Consider the following 22,514-nt stretch of genomic DNA (forward strand, 5'->3'; position numbering starts at 1 on the left):
TAAAAGATGGATACATATATATTTCTTTCACAAAAGTGAATCTTCTTTTAAAAAGGAATGTTTTTTTCTTCTATTTTATGTGACATTCTTTCTGCTTTAATTTTTTATTAAACTTAGAAATGATCTCCGCATCTTTTTACCCCTAAGGACATGCATGTATTAATTAATTTGACTTGACGTGAAGAAAAGAATTCTGAAACTTATAATCTTAAATGCATCACAATATTTGTGTGACTATAAAACTTTTCACTAATTATAAAATGAAAAGTTTAAAGCTTGATTATTATAGACCTATGTCATTTTTTAAACAAATTGACAGTAAAATATGTTACATAAACTGAATGAAAGGAATATCTAACATATTTAAGACCAAAAGTCTTTTTTATTCTTTCTTAAATTCATTGTAAAATGTGAAATTATCAAATGTACAATATTAAGATCATAAAACTTAGGTTATTAGTTCATTATTAGTGCTAATTATTTATTTTATTTTATTTTCAGGAAAGTGATCCAGATTTTCGTTATATCAAACAAATTAAGCAGCATATGGATTTACAAATTATTCAAAACAAACTAGAACAAGGTGTTTATTCAAACATGAAATTTGCCAGCTTCTTTAGAGATCTCTTGTTGATGTTCAATAATGCTATCGTTTATTATCCAAAAGACACTCTTCAATATTCCACCGCGTTTGAGCTCAGAGCCATTGTGAGAGAGATGGGTAAAAAACTCTTATTTCATCGTAAAATTGTGATAGCATTACCTGCAGTGCGTTAAAAATTGGAGAAAAAGACGTGTAACAAAGCTCAAGGAGATGGTAAGAAATATGTCAAGAGGAGTGCAAGTCTTTTTTCTTTTTTATTTTAAATTATGTGTGTTTTGAAAAAAACAAAATATTGTTGCATGATTGAATTTGCATAATTCAGTTGATGATCTATGAAAAATTGTTTTGTGTGTGAGCTCATGAGCTAATATTCTTTTTTCTTTCTTTAATTAGTTCAACATAAAGCGTTTTTTTTTTTTCGAAAAAAAAAATTATCAACTTCTTTTGTTTTTCGAAAAAAATAAAAATAATATAGTCATGAAATAACAAAAAATGAAATAAAAAATACCATACTTTTTGACGATTACATGTAGCTCAAATCTTTAGTAATTAGGCAGAATTAAGCTTGACTACGCCTCTTTCTAATTAGTCAACTTTTAGTTAATATAATATAATTAAATTGGTGGGGAAAAAATAGTAGTATTTTTATACAAAAATATTAGGGAATTTTTTAATATTTCAGTCAATTTCTTTTTAGTGATGAGCTGATTTAATAGAAAATGGGTAAAAACCTATATTTCTAATAAATGAAATAACAAAAGTTACATCTACTGTTTGAAATAGAGTAAAATAACCCAAAATCTCAGGAGCTAATCCAAAATCACCTACTCGATTGACAGGCATAGCTTTTATAGTTGCTTTATCTGCCTGAAATCGTGTAAATCAGAAATGAATTAACAAATATGAAGCAAAACCTACTCCCTCCCATCCCAGGCTGGATAAAAATTATTAGGATTGAGAATATAGTAATTATTTTGTGCTGATGTATATGCTTTTTATTATTAAAATAAAACATATTTTGTTGAATAATTAACATCAAAAAATAACTTCAATTAAGGGATAAAAAAAGAAGAAGCTTTCAAAACTTTCCAACCTACTAAAGGAAAAAAAAAGTTTAGAACTCATAATTTTATTTTTATTATTTTTCTTTTTAGCATCATATTCCCTTTATTCTCTCCGATGGAGCTTAAACAATTAATTCAAAAAAAAAAAGGTTCCAAAGCTTAAATAAGTAATTCAAAAAAAGAAGCTTCCAAAGCTTTTATTAGTGATTAACTAGTGATTAGGAGTAATTAGTAATTCAAAAGGAAAGATAAAATAAAAAGTTACCAAAAACGTCATTTCCATTAACTATATAATTTGGAGTGATTAATCTATAAAATCATTATACTCTAGTAATCAACTTGTTCATCTTCTTAATCATTAGGGTAAGTTTTTCTTTTAGATCTATACTCTATATTCATATTATTTTATCTTCAATTTATCAATCACTAAAATAATGGTTCAAGCTAAGGGAAGACCGTTGGGCCATATAATTTATTCTTTAGAACATGAAATATTTAGTAGGGTTTACGAGAGATGAACCACTTTCAGATCAGAATCAATTTATGCGGGTGGTTAATCTTTATGCGGAGAATGAACCATGACAGATTTTTGAAGGCGCTAACAGCTACACGTACATGTTACTTCATAACGCCCCAAAAGAAAAAGAGTTGCACGAACTGTGGGGAATGGTACGTGGAAGCCACAAGGAAAGGGAAAAGAGGTGGTTGACAACCAGTGGCGGATTCAAAAATTTTGTATCATGGGTACTCAACTATTTTTAGCTCGGAAATTGCTACATATAATAGGTGCTCAGTTAATATATTTCAATGAATTACTAAATTTTGTACATAAATAATAATGTTGTCACAAAAGGCAGTGGGTGCTTAAGCACCCATAAGTCACAACATAGGTCCGCCACTGTTGACAACAAAGGTAGACTTATGGGGTACATGAAAAGTTTGAAGTACACCTACGGTGAAAGTGATAACAAAAATGTTAATGATGAGTAACTAATGACTGAATATTCTTTGTATGATGGTTATTTGGGTGCAAAAGAAATTAAAAACAAGGGTCATGTAATATGTAAGATAAAGAACGGAAAATACACTAGCAGTGAGAATATGAATGACGTTGAAGAACTTATTGATTCATCTTTGCTCTTATGGACAAGGAAGACGATGATGATCCTAATGTAGAATGCTTAGAGGGACATCCATAAGCTGATATTAATCTTGAAAACATAAACTTAATTTGTTGTAGAATTTATCAATTAGTATACTCTCAATTTTTCTTGTAAGCTAATATATATGGTATCTGTATTTTCCATTTGTTTTGTCTATGCAATCAAGTACATGCAAAAATTTTGACTGATTCTTGTCTTCCTAACGTCTAAATAAATCAAATTCTACTTTCTTAAATCGTTGATGGAAAATAAAAATATATACTTGACGATAAATAAGTTACGCACTATAACACATAATAATATTAAATTTTATCACACTAATAAAAATAAAGAATAATCTGGTGTACTAAATTCTCATTACATGTAGCATAAGGATAAATTAGTTACGTACTATAACACATAAACTATAGAATACATGTCCTAATAACATATACTAAAAATGAAGCAAAGATGGCAAAGAATTTTAGGAATATAAGGTTTAAATTAGAAAAATTATGGTTATTATATAATTAAGTGAGTTTAATGTACAAATGATTTAAACTAATAAGTTACTTGGGTGCCTCAAGTAGAAGTCACCTATGATTTCTGTCAAATTTCTGTATACAACAGTTTTAGTTCAAACTCTAAGTTAAGAATAAATTACTTTCTAATTTTTTTAAAAAAATTGATTAAATCAAGTAACTGAAAATCATTAAAATTGACTATTAACAAAAAAGAAAATTAGAATCATAAATGAATTCCCCCAAAAAAAACATGTGTTTTTCCCATGTTCTTTTTGTTTTTATGAAAATATTTAGTGAGATATCCTATAAAAGAAAAAATGGCAATAAATATGGAAAAAATAAAAGTTAAAAGAAGGTTCATTCACATATAGTTAGTTGTCTTATACCACTAATTAATTAATTGGTTGTCTTGTAATATGGGAAGTCTTTGCATAACTAGTAAAATTATAGTCGTGATCATGAGATCATGGATTCAGAAAAATAATTTCTTGAAAAAGTTACATGATAAGAAAGTATACATGATAAGATTGTGTATATAGATTCTTGTGTCCAAATGTTTTTATGATTTTCGCGCCTAGCGAAAATTAAGTGCATCATATTATATCTGAATTCACTTTCAAAATTTAAACTTGATGAATTTAACTTTTAAAAGGTTTTTAATATTGTACTTGTTGCATATGCTTTCAAAATTATATATTCAAACTTGGTATTAATTGATATTTAATAAATTCTCATCTATGCATTTATGCTTCAAATTGAAAGTACTTAATAGGCGTTTGACCATAAATATTAAATATTTTTCTAAAATGAGCAAATCTTTCAAACTTGATTAATTTACCTAAAATAAATAATCAAATATGATCCAATAAAGTAATTTCATATATAATGAATAGATGGCAAAAAGAAATAATTTCTTTTTGCCACATTTACATTAGCTGGCTTTATTTCATTCTAAGCCATAAATGATCAAAATAATATTCACAAAATCTAATAACTATTCCTTAAAAGAAAATTGACCATTTTAAAAAGAAAAAAAAAATTGAATTATTATTTACCAAGTGATTAATTTCTCTAAAAAAAACTCAAAAAAAATCTTCAAAAAATGGAGAAACTTCAAGTCCAAGATGATCTTTTGCTTGCATGTTCAGTGAGAATGCATGGATTAGACAAGTGGGAAATGGTGGCCGCTGAATTCTCCAAAGCCATTTTTCATTTTCGTCGATGTGTTCTTAACATATCGCCAGTAGAATATCAGATCAAGTACGAAAGTCTTAAAGAGCGTTTTAAGAATTTGTGTCAGATGAATTTTAGTGAAGAAGATAACAATGAAAGTGCACTCGTAAAATTGATGGCAAATATACTTACAGAGACTTATATAAATGCTTTGAGAGAGGAATTCAAACTATTTGATGCTTCGATTGAGTAAGATCTATCTATTTATTTTTAAAAATAGCAAAAAGAAGAAGAAAAAAAACCTCTTTTTTCCTTTTTGATTTTATTGTTGTTTTTGATGCTTGGAGAATTGTGGCTTTTCATGATTAATTTTTTGTATGATGGATTTTAAAAAATAAATAAATTGATTACTAGGGGACACAAAAATATAAGGTATGTATATATCTTCTCTAGATCTTAGGAATTATAGGGCACAAATAAAATATGGTACAATCTACCACTATTTTTTTTTTCTTTTTTGTTGAGTGTAGAATTAATTATGGACTTTTTTAAGACAAATTTCATTGTTAATTCATAATTTTTTTCTTATAAAAAAAAACTAAATAATAGTTAGCTTAAAAAATTGGTCCCATATAATATAATTATGCATTAGTTTTGACTTCTTTAATTGTTCAAATTTATGTTTGTAGATCTATTTTTTAGCTACACTAAGAAAAGCTAAAAAGGAAAAATCAAAATTTTGATAAGTTAAATTGTTTAAATAAATCTTTAAGAGTAAAGACTTCATATCTTTGATTGCATATTTTCAAACTATACTCTTTGTTGTGTTTATGATCTTTATTTGTCAAACAGTCTGTACAATTATTTGTTGTCTCTCATCAAATACATATATTATTCTCTTCGATGATTTATAACAAGTATTTCTAATTTTCAATTATAAGCCTAAGAAGGTGAAATTAATTATATATAATCATTCTTTTATAAGTTTAACAAGAAGAAGACGATTTGACGGCTGATATATATCTTATTTATTTTATGTTTATATAGAAAAAAACTTCAAATGTTTTACAAATTAGAAGCAGAAGAGACAATTGCTGATAAGGAAGAAGGAGATGATACATCTAATGACAAAATGGATTATATCGATCAAGATTTTATAGGAGTTCTTGATATACTGAGATCTCACGAATATTGTTGTCTTTTTGAATCTCGACTTTTCAGTCAGGTATATTAATTGCTAATCTATCATTAAATTTTATATATCTAGTTGTGATAAATTCTTAATGTTCAACGACTAAAGTTATATCGTCTCTATTTCTTTTAGTGTTTGATTTACAAAAGATGGATACATATATATTTCTTTCACAAAATAAATCTTCTTTTTTTTCTTCTATTTTATGTAACGTTCTTTCCTCTTTAATTTATATTGAAAAAAGTTTTTTTTTTTTTAAAGAAAACTTAGAAATGATTGAATTTTAATTTGAGCTCCACATCTTTTTACCCCTAAGGACATGTTTAATTATAGCCGCATATTAATTAATTTGACTTGATGTGAAGGAAAGAATTGTGGAACTTATAATCTTAAATATTATAAATGCGTCATAATATTAGTGCTAATTATTTATTGTCTTTTTTTCAGGGAAGTGATTCAGATTTTGGTTATATCAAACAAATTAAGCAGCATATGAATTTACAAGTTATTCAAAACAAGCTAGAACAAGGTGTTTATTCAAACATGAAATTTGTCAGCTTCTTCAGAGATCTCTTATTGATGTTCAACAATGCTATCGTTTACTATCCAAAAGACACTCTTCAATATTTCATAGTTTATTATCGGCATAGATTGAAACTGCTTTTTTTTTTTTTGTCCAAGTTATGTGTGTTTTGAACTTAAAAAAATGTGGCATGATTGAATTTGCATAATTCTTTTTTTTTTTGTCTAAGTTATGTGTGAGATAATGTTCATTTTTCTTTCTCTAATTAGTTCAATATAAAGAGTTCTTTTTAAAAAAAAAAAAAAATTACAATCAACTTCTTTTGTTTTTGTGACCTAGGAAAAAATAAATAAATATCAATATTTGATTTTCTCATATATATCGTAGTCCAATTTTATTTTATTTTTAAAAAAAAAGTTTTAGTTATTTGAAGATAAATAAGTTACGTTATAGAGTACATGACCTAATGATATAAAATTTTATCACACGAACAAAAATAAAGAAACAGCTTGGTGTACTAAACTCCCATTACACGTAGGATAAGGATAATCACCTTCTTTTATTTTTTGACGTAGGAAAAAAATTAAACATCGAATTTACTCAAATTTCCCATATATATATCGTACTCCTTTTTTAAAAAAAATAAATAAAAGCTATATATAACATGAAGATAAAATCAGTTACGTGCTATAACAAATACATACACTATATAATACATGACCTAATAATATAAAATTTTATCACACTAATAAAATAAAGGACAGTCTGGATCACTAAATTCTCATTACACGTAGGATAAGGATAAATAAGCTACGTACTATAATACATACAGTATTTAATACATGTCTTAGTAATATAAATTTTTGATTACACTAACAAAAATAAAGAACAGTGAGATGTACTAAACTCATATTCAGTAGGAAAAGGATTTTTAATAAAAAAGAAGTCCGTAACTTCCGTAACAAGGAATAATGAAACGATAAGTTTATTTATTTATTTTTCCTCTTTTATAAAAGAAGACAAAAAAAATATTCTTGATCATCGTTATTTTACACAAAGTCGAAAAAATTAAAAGAAAAAAGTATGGCAAAAATTGAGTTTGATGATTTAATTGATGAACCAAAATCTCAAGCAAGAAGTGTTCGTTGCAAATATTCTGCAATTCAAAATAGTATTTCTGGTAATTTTTTTGTATTTTTTTTGTTGTGTTATTTTTCTCGATATTTTGTAAAAAAAAAAAAGATGAATTGAAGTTGTATGCAGCTTAGCGTGTGACTTGTATGTTATGAGTTTGAGTTGTGAAAACAATCATTAATGATTATGTAAAAATAAGCTAATTAGGTCCCTTTTTTTATTAATATTATTATTCTGTAAATAAGATTTTTTATTTTTTTTTATGTGTTATACAGAGGGAAAAGATGATATTGGAAGTGTTAATTCTGAGAAGTTTAAGAAAATTATGAAAGAAATTGAAAGCTCTCATAATGAAGGTATTTTTTCTGGTTTTTTTTTTCTCTATTTCTTTTGTTTTGTGATATGATTCTCTCTCTATATATAAACAAGTTATTTAACTTGATCTCAGCTGGCAAATTTAGTTGTGAACAAGGACACACGCGTAAACGAGTTATTTAACTTGATCTCAACTAGTAAATTTAGTTGTGAACAAGTACACACGCGTCTTACATGACATATTGATGTTATTGTCTCACTTTTGGTATAAAATCGATTTTGGCCGTTTTATAATTAAAATTGTTTTACCAACATGGGTTGTGATGCAGTGGTGGGACTTTTTCACCCTTAACCAGAGGTATCGAGTTCGAGTCTTGGATTTCATGTTGGGAGCGTCACCCCCGAATGGGCCCTGTAGTGTGTGATCCGGATTTAGTCGGGGCTCCAATGTGGGCTCCAGACATTGAGTGGGAAACCAAAAAAAAAGTTTAAAACTGTTTACTGTTTCAATTTGTTTGTCTTACTTTCCTATCTGTTAGCAACTCTTTAATTTCAACGGGTTTAAGAATACAAAATTAAAGAACATTTCGATAAATATCTTTAGTTTAAGGTCATAAGATTAAAAAGTATTTTTATTTTCTTGAAATCCGTGTGAAGTCAAAACCAAACAGACGAACCAGAGAGTATTAACTTATTCATTGTTGTGTTTGATTGTTAGTTAGAAAGCCAAGAGAACAAGTTGCAGATGCAGAGACATTGTTAGATCTTGCCAAAACTTTGGTGTCTTCTGTTAGATCACATTCTGCTGATGGAATTACACTGAATATGTTCATCTCCTCGTTGCTCGGAGTCTTTGGGACGCGAAGTCCCAAAAAACTCTCTCGGAGTGCAACTACGTTACGTTGGAAGAAAATTGGGCGTTCTGTTTCGCCAATTTTTAGCAATGGCATCAGAGGTTTTCACACCATGTAAGTTTTTGTTTTGACAACTTTTCTTTTGCTTCACTTGTGATCTTGCATTTTTATGTTTTGTTGCTTTGTTCTTGAAGGATTGGACCTATGGATCGTGAAGTTAAGCAACGTAAGTATACACGTAAACCACGTTCAAAGTTGTACTTGCGCGCTCAACCAAAGGAGGTATGTTGTTTCTCATGTTTTTGTTGTTGTAAAAGTGTGTTTTGTAGTACTCATGTATGAGTTAATGAGTGCATTTAGTAAATTCCCTTACTTGGTGTCCATTTTTGGATTTGTTATCGTCTTGATGGTTTCATTGTTCTGTTTACATACCTAAACTATCATTTTTTCGCGAGTTTCATACCTTAACTATCACCTCTTTTGTACTAAAACACATCTCGATGTTGAGTTGGCCTACATGTGCCTGTTGTCAATTGATGTATGAGTGCATTTAGCAAACTCCCTTACTTGGTGTCCAATTTGGATTCTAGTTATTGTCTTGATGGTTTCATTGTTTTGTTTACCTATCTAAACTATCACCTTTTCGCGAGTTTCATACCTTAACTATCACCTTTTTTGTACTAAAACACATCTCGATGTTGAGTTGGCCTATATGTGCCTGTTGTCAATTGATGTATGAGTGCATTTAGCAAATTCCCTTACTTGGTGTCCAATTTGGATTCTAAGTATCGTCTTGATGGTTTCATTGTTCTGTTTACCTACCTAAATTATCACCTTTTCGCAAGTTGCATACCTCAACCATCACTTTTTTTGTACTAAAACACATCTCGATGCTGAGTTGGCCTATATGTGCCTGTTGTCAATTGATGTATGAGTGCATTTAGCAAATTCCCTTACTTAGCGTCCAATTTGGATTCTAACTATCGTCTTGATGGTTTCATTGTTTTGTTTACCTATCTAAACTATCACAGCTTAGTATGATGTAATTTACGTGTTCTGCCTCTATCGCAGCTTGATGTTAACGCGGAGGAGATAACAGACACGGACAAGAACATATCAGCCATGTTTCAGATCTTAAGGAAGAAGAAGAGAGTTAAGCTTGAGAATATCATACTGAACAGAACATCCTTCGCGCAAAGCATAGAGAATTTATTCACGTTATCTTTTCTAGTGAAAGATGGACGAGTTGTCATAGACGTGGATGAAAATGGAGCTCACTTTCTCAGTAAGATACCTCTCCGAATCTTTTGTTGACTGTGTTCGAGTTGTGGAAACAACCTCTTGCAGAAATGCAGGGTAAGGCTGCGTACAATAGACTCTTGTAGTCCGACCCTTCCCTGAACTCCACGCCTAGCGTTGTTTTTTTTTCACCCTTTCTTATGTTCTGCTCTTTTCAGCTCCAAGGAATGGTCCTGATGCCAATTTAGTTAAGTCTGGTGAAGTAAAATACAGCCACTTTGTCTTCAGATTGGATTTTGCTGATTGGGAGGTAAGGAATCTCTACATCTGTGTCGTGTTTCTCTTTTACACGTACCTTAAGAACTCGTATTTTCAAGTTTCAATCAAATCTATGTCCAAACGCTAGCCTAGTTTAACAGGATCCTAGTGTGTTTTATGACATACATTCACGATATTCTGGATTTGATTTCTTTGTTAAACGAGCACTCGATGAACTTACCATATGGCATTGTTCATACAGTTGATGAAGAAAGCAGTAGCAGAAGGAGAAGAGTTGATGCCAAACAGGGAAATAAAGGCGAGTCCAGTCTTTACTGAAGCTAATAAACCAGACAAGGACATGTCGACGAATCCAGTCTATACTGAAGCTTATAAACTAGCTCCAGTTGATGGTTCTAGACTCAGATTACGTATCACTCGAGTCAAAATATTGTCAAGGAACCATGGTGAGGTTTTACGCGAAGGTTCAGATGTCGATAACTCACCTGAAATTGGCAATGGGAGTAGCCTGAAGAGGAAGTTGCTATGAACATATAGTTTTAGTTGTCCTTTAAACTGTCTATATATAGGCTATTTTGGTGTAAATAAGAAATTGTATACATTCTAACTGTCTTAGGATCAATTTTTTGTCGGTTAGGTTAGTAGATAGTCGAGCGTTGTCCATTTGTCTTTGTTAGTAGTGTTATTATAGTTTTCTTTGTTTCAATTATCGTAGTATTTATTGTTGTTACTATTCTCTTCTTTCATTGTTTACAAAACATGACTTTTTCACTCCTATACGTGTTTTTCATACCGGATTTTGATATGCTATCTATCTATAATTTTGAAAATGGCACGCTCATCTCACTTTACGTTCATTTTCGTGATGAAAAAGCATAGCCAACATAATAAGTAGGCAAAGTAGCTAGATGCCTACTCGCTCCACGCCCTTGAATTAGTACTCATGAATGAACTGAGAAAGCCAACAACAGAAAGACTCGATTCTAACTTCATAGAGCCGGTGCTAGTGTTGCCACCTCACTCTTGTCCAAGGCGCTAAAGGGGTTTTTCAAACAAACAGCTAGAAGTACTTGCTTCACACCTCGAGTTATTACTCATATATGAACTGAGAAAGCTAACAAAAAAACTCGACTCTTAACTTCATAGAACCGGTGTTGTTGTTATCTATGCATAGGGCCATCTACCATTCTCATCTCAGCTTCCAATGGGCTGCTAAGGGGTTTTTCAAACTAAACAGCTAGAAGTACTTGCTTCACGCCTCGATTTATTTCTCATAGATGAACTAAGAAAGCTAACAAAAAAACTCGACTCTGAACCTCATAAGCACCGGTGTTGTTGTTATCTGTGCATAGGGTCATCCCCCATTCTCGCCTTAGCCTCCAACGGGCTGCTAGGGGGTTTTCAAACAAAACAGCTAGAAGTACTTGCTTCACACCTCGAGTTATAACACAGATCATCTCAGCCTCAAATAGGCTGCTAGGGATTTTCAAACAAAACAGCTAGAAGTACTTGCTTCACACCTCGAGTTATAACACAGATCATCTCGGCCTCAAACGGGCTGCTAGGGGTTTTCAAACAAAACAGCTAGAAGTACTTGTTTTACACCTCGAGATATAACACAGAGATGAATTGAGAAAGCCAACAAAAAACCTCGACACATAACTTCATTCAGCCCATGGTGTTGTTGTCTGTGCATAGGGCCATCCCCCATTCTCGTCTCAGCCTCCAACAGGCTGCTAAGGGGTTTTCGCTCTTTAAATAGATGACAGTGTTTTGCTGACGCCTTGTCAAACTTATCAACACAAGAGAAGTAGAGTTAAGGTTTCTATTTCAGCAAATATGGGTAGGGACACTATAGTGAAAGATGATTATAACTGGAAACTCATTACTTCTATTTACTCTAAAAAAGTGTCAATCATACAGCAGTAGATAATTTCACGAAAGCCGATGGCCGAGAACTCTTGGCTCTGACCATAAGAATGTTGTGAAAAAAAAAAACACAAATACAAACTCATCTAACACGAGATATTTTCTATTCCGTGCTCTTGGGAATGTTGAGGTCTTTAAATATAGGACTGTCGACTCCCACGCCCATTGCATTCAAACCATTGTCAACATATATAACAGCACCAGTAATTGCTGAAGCGAGTGGTGATGCTAGGAATGCAGCTGTATTCCCTACTTCATCTACGATAAGTTTTTTCCCCGAAAGATATATTAACAACAGCCAAGTAGGATAAGGTAAGAGACAGTAAAGAAAACATTTTTAGTGAGAAATAACTTGTGGATGATTTTTACCTGCTGATAATTCTTTCTGGAGAGGCGCGTTGGCTATGGAGTAGTCAATCATCATATCTATGAAACCAATTGCTTTTGCAGCTCGACTTCGTAAAGGGCCTGGACAGTGATATGTTTCTCTTGTCAATAAAAGATTATGCACGAAAAGATGAGTTGGAACTATATACTGGAGTATGATTCCTTCGATTCTTGGTGGGATTCCGAGATTATTGTATAGTCCCTCCGTTTTTACTTTCCTTCTTAGTCTGTTCCAAATACAATACCTCTTTCTATATTTGGTAACTCTCAAATTTAAACATTCTACAAGGCATGTTAAGACCATAAGATTTCAAGGGGTATTTTGGTACATTACACACATCTTTAGTTTAAGACCACAAGACTTAAAATTCTTCTTAAACTCTGTTGGTTAAGGTGTTTTCATGTAGAAACTAGAATCCGGACATCTCGACATACGAAACACAATCAAGTTTTAATTGTATTAAGACCTCACACACAACGGTGACAAACGTCAACAAGAAAACGTTCCGTTTGACTAGATAAACAACTATTGACAGGAAGATAGGTGTATGAGATGATAATGAATGGGGTTTATACTGTTATACAACGGAAAATAACCATCATATATGTAACCATCCCTACATAATAAAATACCTTAATACGATTGATAGTTAACAGTAGTAACTATGGATAATCTAACAGACAATGAACAGACAACATACCGGCAGATATTGTGTTCACCCTAACTTTCTGTTTTCTTCCAGCCTCGAAAGCAAGTACCTACATCATTAGAATGAACCCTTTCAATGATTAGATGCAATAAAATGAGGGCTATTAGAGATTCAAGGGGCGAAAACCGTTAGGCTTTTCGTCTGATTTTCTTTTTTCGACTGGTAGAGAATATAGAACAACTCACTCTGGTGTCACTCTCAAGTGCTGCTTTGGCAGAACTCATTCCCCCTCCATATCTGTACATGACACATTTCAACCGATGATTCCTCATAGGGGGACACATTTAAAATTTGAAGTCTTAATGAACAACAAAACAAGAAAAGGGAAAGAATAATGTGTACCCAGGAATGATCCTCTCAGACGCAATATAGGTCAGAGAAATCGAAGAACCACCTGTTATAAAACCATTATTGATTTCAAAGGGAACATTTTGGGAAATTACATAATTGTAAAAATCGGCAAACAAGGGGCAATAAGATGGGAAACTAAATACATGCCTGGGTTCATAATTGGAAGGAAATGCTTTAGCAAAGATACGTAGGAATAACTTGATGCTGATATTGCTGCAAGATATCCTTTCCTTGATGTCTCCAAAAGATGTTTAGTCACCTAATGGTTGAATGATTTCATGAAAAAGGATCACCGATAAAGAAGCACTGTTTTACAATTTCGAAAGATGATACCTCTGGCCCATTAGCAAGTGAATGGACAAGAATGTCAATGCTGCCAAAATCCTCCTTCACAGATTCTGCAACTTCCTATAAACAAGAGAAATCAGGTGTGAAGAAAATGCAACACTGACACAAACATCGGAGGTCGAAAAATTAATATCAGGAAGAGAAGACGTCCTGATACAAGCCTAATATGATAGCCACCACAAACAAAAGAATAACTGCAGCAGAGATAAGCAAAGTGGATAACTGAAATTTGTTTTATGCATGTATAATACTCCCTCCGATTCAATTTGTTTGTCTAGTTTTGACTTGACACGGAGTTAGAGAAAGTAAAGAAGACTTTTGAATCTTGTGGTCTTAAGCTAAACATATGTAGAATATACCAAATGCTCTTTAATCATGTGGTCTTAAACATGACATGTAGAAAGTTAGAATTAAAGAGTTGTCAAAAAACGAAAGAGACATTCTTTTTTAAATGGACCAAAAAGGAATGTAAGACAAACAAATTGAAATGAAGGGAGTAATAACTTATAACCATGGCGCTGCAGAAGCTGGGAGGGGCAGCACAACCATTAGTAGAAGTTCGGTGTATACTTGAGAAAAAAGCAATAGGAAGACGAACTTGGAACACTTAAATTGAGGTAAATTGATATTATTGGTCGTCTATCACTCTATCAGTTCACTCGACAGTCATGTACAACATGTTGTGCATATCTCCATCATGAATGTCTATAGATTCTTAAAAACGGTGGGAAAAAAAAGAACGCCTACAGTTTTAAGCACAAGCAGAGTTTGAAGATCACAACCACAAGGAAAATGTGATAGATACTGCTGATACATGGGACTTTTAAGAAATGTTGATTCAATTGCTTTCAGTATGCAGAATCAAACCCTGAAAAGGTACCTCGAGAACAATCACGATGCATGTTTTACTTATTTTACTTTCTGGCAATTACTCATTTTGTTCAGCATGCACAAAGAAATGTGAATGGGGAGAACTACATACCGAAACTGTCCACTTAGAAGAACCAGCATAACGCTTATTTGTTTTTATCTGCATGGCGAGAAAAAAATAGTATTAGGAAAATGCAAATGAAACACAATAAAAATTTCACACAACCATAGGATTGGAAATTACATCTTCAGGTACATCCTCAAGACTATCAAAAACAGCATCGAGGGGGTATACTTTTGTAATCTCCATCAATGAGCCATCTGGCAAACTAACAAAGATGTATTTAGTGAGAGGTTAGTCATAAAGCCTTTTTTGCAGCGGTACAAAAGAAACACAAGTTTAGACTCTAACACGCGTGATTCATCAAACTTCCCACGTCGGAGACTTGTTTCAAAAATGTTTAAGGCCTGTAAAGAAAAGTAAAAGCATCAAAAGGTTTGAAGATATACAGAGAGTTCAAGCTGAGATACCACAACGAGCTGTAAATTTCACTTACTGGCACCCAGGTTCCAACTAGAATTTCGGCACCTGCAGCAGCCAGGGACTTAGCAATAGCCCACCCATACCCATTATCATCAGCTATACCAGCTATAAAAGCCCTTTTACCTGCAAACAGCATTTACAGTTGTCTCAAAAGGCAGAGGGCCACACGAACAGAAATACCAAATTAAAACATATTAACAAATAGATGAAAGAAAGTTATATATCATAAACATATATGTCATGAATGATATTGCAAATCTCTGTCGGTTACATTACACACTCCATCTATCGTCCGAGTTCCAGCAGCACAATAATGTGCTATCACAGTGTTTGCTGTCAAAAACTCCACTTTGGCAGATAATGTTTCTAATGCGAGTCAAGATGACAAACATCCTCTCTAATGTTACTTTCGGTTCACAAACACACAAGTAGTTTATCATGCATTATAGTAAATCGTAACCCAAAGAAGATAGGAATTCTAAAAGGATATTATGCACTGTAAATGTTTCCAACTTTGTTTCTCTATTTGCGATTACATATTCGCTTTCCTTGACTCGTGCAGCCAATGAGGGGAAATCAACAAGTTTAAAAGGGGGTGGAAGAAGATCTGTTGACAACATCCACCATCTCTTCTTCTCATTCCTCAGATCTTAAAGTGCACAAGAGAAAAGCTTAAGAAAACTAAAAATTCAGAAGAACCTAACCTCTCAAATCAATTGGCAACACAGAGGCAGGCTTGCTATCATCAGCTTCTGATTTTGCCTTGGTGACAACTTTCTGCAACTTTTGAGTCGTAGATGTGAAACTGCGCCAAAAATGTTGAATGGATGAAACTTGACAACTACTGGCAAGTCTGTTACAGGACAGTTTTCGAGTTTCACCACCAAACTTTGTTGAGCAGAAACTGGAAATTCTTTTAGTAGAGAGTACGGATGGCCTAGCTATTGTTATTTGAAAGCTTGAAGCTGCAGATGCTGCCATTTCTATAGAAAAATTTGCGGAGAAACTGTAACCTGAGAATGATTTCAAATTAAAACAGGAACATTCAGAAATCCAAAAACCTTATTTCAATAAGTACATTCAGGAATATACAAATGGTATGCAGGTTTTTCAAAGAAACTGATCGAAAAAGATGAACATGAAAGCAGATTGCACTTTTCCTCAAAGATCAAAACTTTATACATAACACACAATTTAGGCTGATGTTTATTGCAAATGTAGCAAAAAATAAGCATAATCTCAAGAAACCAATACCTGGAAAAAAGATGAGCAGTAAAAAAGCTGAAACTTTTGAATCACATTTGTATTATTAAAAAGAAAAAACAAGTGTCTCATCCATAGCAAACTCATAACAACTATACAGTTAAACCCTCAAACTCAAAGATGAGAACTTTAAACATATCAGACAATTTAGGCTAAGTTTATTGCAAATATAGCCAAAATAAAGCATAATCTCAAGAAACAGACACCCAGAAAAAGAAAAACCTCAAACTCAGAGATCAAAACTTTAAACATAACACATAATTTAGGCTGATGTTAATAGCAAATGTAGCCAAAAATAAGCATGATTTCAAGAAAAAAAATACCAACAAAAAGATAAACAGCAAAACAATAGTGTCTCATCCAAAACAAACCTATAGAGTAAAACCCTCAAACTCAAAGATGCTAACTTTACACATAACACACAATTTAGGCTAAGTGTTTATTGCAATGTAGCCAAAAATAAGCATAATTTCAAGAATCCAACACCCACAAAAACAAAAACCACATACTCAAAGATCATAACTTTAAACATTACGCACAATTTAGTCTAATATTTCTTGCAAATGTAGCCAAAAATAAGCATAATTTCAAGAATCCAACACCCATAAAAAGAAAAACCTCAAACTCAAAGATCAAAACTTCAAACATAACATACAATTTAAGCTAATGTTTTATAGCAAAATGTAGCCAAAACTAAACACAATTTCAAGAAAACAAACCCCCCACTAAAAACACAAAACAGTAAAAACTGAAACTTGAATCACATTTGAATTACAGTATTAAAAAGAAAAGAGAAAGCTATGAATACCTTGAAGTGACAAAGTAGAATTTTGGGTACAAAGGGGTTTTGGGTTTTTTCCTTTTTTTTGCTATCCTTTTAAAAAAAACAAAATTGGTGTCAGCATTAACAGTAGTAGTAATTGCTAGTAGTTGTCTGTTGGGAGTGTTTAAAGAGGGAAATGAAGAACTGTTATTGGGCCTAATATTTATGGGCCTACAGAATGTTATTGGGCCTTAAAGAGGGAAATGAAGATCTGATGGGCCTGGTACTTTTGGGCCTAAAGAATGTTATTGGGCTTAGCTCCTTTTTTGGGCCCAAGTGTATAGACACCCAAGTTTGGAGTCACCATTTAAGTCATACGTGTAATATATTTAGGAACAACTTCAGACATGCAGTGTCGAAAGTTTCATATGGTTGAAGTTCAGCCAACTTCGCTTGAAGTTTAATCATATGTGGTTTGAATTCAATCATTTTTTTCGGGATTTATGGGCGATAAGAAACTTCTACTGCATGTCTGAAGTTATTCAGAAGTGTGTAGACATGCTAGGATTTATGGGCCTACAAAATGTTATTGGGCTTTAGCTCATTATTAGACCTTTTGTTGATGAAATTGTTGTGCGTAGGTACTTAGGAATCGTTTGGTAGGATGGATGAGGGATACTCAATCTCACGATTAAATTTAAGATGAGTTTATACCATGAATGGTTGGAATAAAATTGCGAGATATGTTATTCTAAGATTGTACTGTTGTTTTTATCCCACATGGAGGATGTGATGCGTTAACAGTCCTGGGATAACTTGTTCATCAACCAAACAAACTCTTTATGGTTCTATTTTCTCATTGGGCTTTAAAGAGGGACATGAAAAGTTGATGAAATTGTTGGGCCTATAGAATGACATTGGGCTTATTTCGTTGTTGTTTTTGGGATGATATGTACAGATACCTGATTTTGGGACTACTATTTATGTCATAACTGAAGTGTGGCGGAAGTTTCATATGGTTGAAATTTAGGTACATATGTCTAAAGTTCAGCCAATTTTGCGTGAATTTCAAGTATATGTAGTTGAATTGAATTCAATTACTTGTACCTCAACTATGACGATAAGAAACTTTCACTGCATGTCTGAAGTGCGTAGACGTGCAAAATTCACGCCAAGAAGTAGTTCATGTGTAAAAACTCATAGAGTTCAAATCTTGAATCTTAGTGTCTCTATCAAAAAATATCATTACAAGGATAAAACACTCTGTATCAAAATTGACTATTACAAAGCTCGAACTCGAAACTTCTAAAAAGCCACTAGGTGACATTAACAATGTCATCTCTCCTTTCATCAAAAAGCCTCAAAATATGCATAGTTGTTACCTACTTTTAGTAGTCCTTTTGTTTATAAGCTATAGTACAATTATAATATTGTGTGGATGGTATAATATTCATAACAATTCTTGAGCATAACTTCTTTAATTTCACTATTTTGTTAGTGGCAAATGATCATAAGGAGTTAAATAGTGTAAAGAAGAAAATGGCGGGAATAATATAATGTCACTAAGACTTTGATCATGACATGTTTCTTGGCACCATTCATTTACACTCATTTTCCACATGAAAACCAATAGATGCTATTTTCATGTTATTATTGTTTGAACAAAGTTTTATAATATTAGAAGTTAATAAAATACATAATACTACATAAATAGATATTCAAATTTGATCTCAGCTGACAAGTAAGTACTCTGACTTTTAGGGTGTATAGTCTTCATTTTATGTCTCTTTATATTATTTACAAGTCATATTGAATTGACACATTTATCTTATTCACAAGTTATGTTGATCGGAGAAGAAGGATTATGAAGAAGGAGAAGCGATCGTGGAAATGAAAATCATGCTAGTTAAGTAATTTTTGTATGACTTTAAAAATATGGACATAATTAAATAGTCGAATAAAATTTTGAATATATTAGATCGAGTAAGGTTTGAAGCCGACATAATTTGTTGCAGAGGAGAGTGGTGCACATTCTATTTAGAGGAGCCTATCAAGTTTCTCTTAGAATAGTTTTCAAACTCTACTCTATCTTTCTCTTTCGTTACAAACCAAAAAATTGGAGTTACACCCCAGTTATATATACACTCCCTTCATTCTATGAATCGAAAATATCAAAAAAAAATAAAAAATTAGCAAATCATAGAGCTAAGCCGTCCTTAAAAAAATATGACTAAATGATTTATTTATTTATTGTCAATAAAGATTGTCCTCATGATAGGTATAATATCTAAGCTTATTTTGTATATACACAACTACTATAATTGTATTCATAAGTATTTAATTTTGTCACTTGACATTTGGCAAGACCCTTAATTATAATGGATGGACTCACCATAAGGACTTTCACTTGGTAATTTATAAAGCAATTTGTTTGTCTCAAAATAACAAAATAGATTTGGTATTATATATATAATCATATATATATAATATGAAAAGAAATGGAAACATGTTGGTGCAATAAGAAACACTAGATATGCCATATGGTTGTTTATTCAAGATTGACAATTACTAGTATAATTTCTTCTTTCTTTTTTTATAAATAATGTATGTATCATTTTGAGGCTTGATTCATCTGAATTTACACCGAAAACCTATTTTGGAGGCTAAACCGTTTTGTCTATCTAACGCGACTGTATATCAAGAAGTTTAATTTGAAATAATGATAAAAAATAATTAGTGGTCTTAAAAGTAACTTAGTTACTTGCCTATTACTCTCTTAATTATGTGTCATAAATCATAATTGAAATTAAAGATTTTTACTAAATATCCGACCATGACCTAATTCTACAAAGATGGTTTAATTGACTTTAGTAATTATCCAATCAATGAATGCCATCGATTTTTTTAATTTTATTTTTGGTTTGATAAGATAACACATACTCTATTAGAAAAGATGTTACAAGCTAGTACATGAATATTTGTAATACATTTTCCCAAAGAATATTCATTTTTTTCTTTCTTTTCCATAGATTACGATGATTGGAACGATAAAAAAATATTTATTTTTGTTTGAAAGTAATTCTAACATACTTGACATATGACTTTCTAGGAAACAAAGATTAGATTAATACATAGATAGCCACGAATTTATCAGTAAATTTCGTTTAGCTAGATATTGGAACTATATATAGTTTGTTTCAATTGAGCACATAAACATCCGATAAAGTGTTCCTATTAAACACACTTGCTTCAAATTTTGAGGGGGAAAATCTGCATGTATTGTTCTTAAGTGCACATTACGTAAATAAATTAACCACTTAAAATATGTCATTTTCTTAGTAAGATGTAAAAGCTCAGACTTATTCCCAATTGAGGTTGATGTGTTTAATCAAGAAACATATTTATTACTATTAACTTAACCATATAAAATTAAAACACTTGAGAATACGCGTAAAAAAGTTTGAATTGAAAATGTTTAAATAGGAACAATTTATCATGTATTTGAGTGTTTAATTGACATAAATCATAGGTTTTTTTTTATGTATGTAAATAAAGTTTACTAACAAATTTAAGCAGTTGTGTATGTGACTTTTCTATAGAACTTGTATATGAGTAAAACATATCGCATATGAGCTATACGACACGTGTCTTCACATGCATCACTAAAAAACGCATGAATTAATTATGAAATTCATTGTTAATTTATCGTTAATAACCCATATAGCTAACATAATATTTTGATAATTTATTAATTATCTATTGTTAATATAAATAACGGCGATTTATTTTTTGTTTAGCGACATGAATTGTTCTCTGTTACTTCATTTTTTTTAATAGTGATGACATAAATTATATACATTCTCACCTCAACATTATCCATCATTAACCTTGATAAATTAATATATTTTGATGTAAACACTTGATGTAATATGTTTATTTTCTTTGGATAAGTAATTAGAGTGTTTATTTTCTTTGGATAGGTAATTAGAGTGTTTATTAGGTAAATTCATTCTTATGAGATAAATTGCACTAGGCAAGTCAAATGGACGACGAGCTCGATTGAGAAGATGTGAATATAGGAAATCAATCTCTGACCTCTCTCATGAGATATCACCTAAAATATCAATTCAAACACGATCGAATTAGATTTTTTAAAACTCATAAAATCACCTAAAATTTAACCAAACATTATTTTTTTTCTTTTTTTTTTCTTTTAGTCAAGAAGTGGAAGACAGTTTTCCCTATAAATAGTGCATAGTAATTTTGTTTGGTAATATATATGAGTGGGGAACAACTTATCAACTTTATCTTAATTTTGGAAATGTCTATTTTTTTTAAAAAAAAGTGATTTGAAAAGTCTTTAAATTTCAACAGTATAATATATGGACTTGTCCTTATCACTTTTTTAAAAATTATTATTTCTATAGATTTTATATTTTTCTAATATAATTAATTAGTTGAATATAAAATTATAAAAAAGTTGACTTATTATAGGTGGGTTAGTTTATCTTGGGCGGTTTAATATGCTCTATTAATTAGCCTCTAAATTAGGCAGTTATTTTGTCCTTTTTATTTATTTATTATATTTTAATCTTTTGGTAGTCAAATAGGATTATGTTTAATTTACATGTAGTACTGAAGGAATTTAATTAAATTATATACGCTGATAATTTTAAATAATTTTTTTACACTATCTACTAGTAAGTAGTAATATTATGTCTAATTTCAAACATCACTTATTCACTTATAATGTCATTATGTACGGATAAGGAGATAAGCTAGGGTTGAGACTGATAATATGAGAAGGGCTTACAGAATAAAAAAATTTACCCATTACTTAAAAAAAAACAAAAAATTAAATACTTTTTTATTAATTTGTTTGACTAATTGTCACTGTTAATTAGAAAAAAACAGAAAAATCTAAATTAACTAATTAATTAATCTACCAAGTATATTTGCGTAGAATTAGATTTAATAGTTATTAGAGTTTAATTAGGAGTTTGTTGCTCAACAGAATTCTATAATTTAACTCCAAATCTTTATAAAAACCTAAACTTAATTAATTATAATTCACTAATCACTTCTTTAATCCTCTTCTTTCATTCATAATCTTCAAAATTAATTTAGGAGTAATTCTTGTTCTTGTCTAATAATTACTTTTTGGTTTTAGAGATTTCTTGATCCATTGATATTATTTTAGAAGAAAAAAAATTATACAAAGTTTTTATAATTTGGAGAAGATTAAGAGTGAAAATTTCAAGTTTTTTTTGTTCTTAATTTTTTTTCACCATAAATGACAAAAAAAA

General features: G+C 31.1%; 2 protein-coding genes across 3 annotated transcripts; one reads left to right on the plus strand and one right to left on the minus strand.

Annotated features, from left to right (window-relative positions):
* The first annotated feature begins 7,275 nt into the window (after positions 1-7,275).
* Positions 7,276-10,769, plus strand: LOC125872838 (non-structural maintenance of chromosomes element 4 homolog A-like). The gene is made up of 7 exons (XM_049553640.1): positions 7,276-7,402; positions 7,632-7,712; positions 8,390-8,639; positions 8,720-8,807; positions 9,597-9,810; positions 9,983-10,074; positions 10,285-10,769. The coding sequence occupies exons 1-7, from the start codon at positions 7,306-7,308 to the stop codon at positions 10,570-10,572; spliced, it is 1,110 nt and encodes a 369-aa protein (XP_049409597.1). The 5' UTR covers positions 7,276-7,305; the 3' UTR covers positions 10,573-10,769.
* Positions 10,770-11,913: 1,144 nt separating this feature from the next.
* On the minus strand, positions 11,914-17,380 carry LOC125872811 (enoyl-[acyl-carrier-protein] reductase [NADH], chloroplastic-like). 2 transcript variants are annotated; one of them, XM_049553615.1, is made up of 13 exons: positions 17,254-17,380; positions 15,887-16,195; positions 15,196-15,305; positions 15,051-15,106; positions 14,883-14,967; positions 14,751-14,798; positions 13,754-13,828; positions 13,568-13,679; positions 13,412-13,463; positions 13,255-13,306; positions 13,061-13,118; positions 12,342-12,440; positions 11,914-12,230 (listed from the first exon to the last, which is right to left on the minus strand). In XM_049553615.1, exons 2-13 carry the CDS (start codon positions 16,161-16,163, stop codon positions 12,076-12,078), a joined length of 1,179 nt encoding a protein of 392 aa, XP_049409572.1. In that variant the 5' UTR covers positions 16,164-16,195; positions 17,254-17,380; the 3' UTR covers positions 11,914-12,075. The 2 variants fall into 2 exon arrangements, with proteins under 2 accessions (XP_049409572.1, XP_049409566.1); XM_049553609.1 differs by having other exon boundaries at positions 15,887-16,165; positions 17,254-17,359.
* Between the last annotated feature and the right edge of the window lie 5,134 nt (positions 17,381-22,514).

This window comes from Solanum stenotomum, chromosome 1 (genome assembly GCF_019186545.1).
Source record: "Solanum stenotomum isolate F172 chromosome 1, ASM1918654v1, whole genome shotgun sequence".
Lineage (NCBI taxonomy): Eukaryota > Viridiplantae > Streptophyta > Magnoliopsida > Solanales > Solanaceae > Solanum > Solanum stenotomum.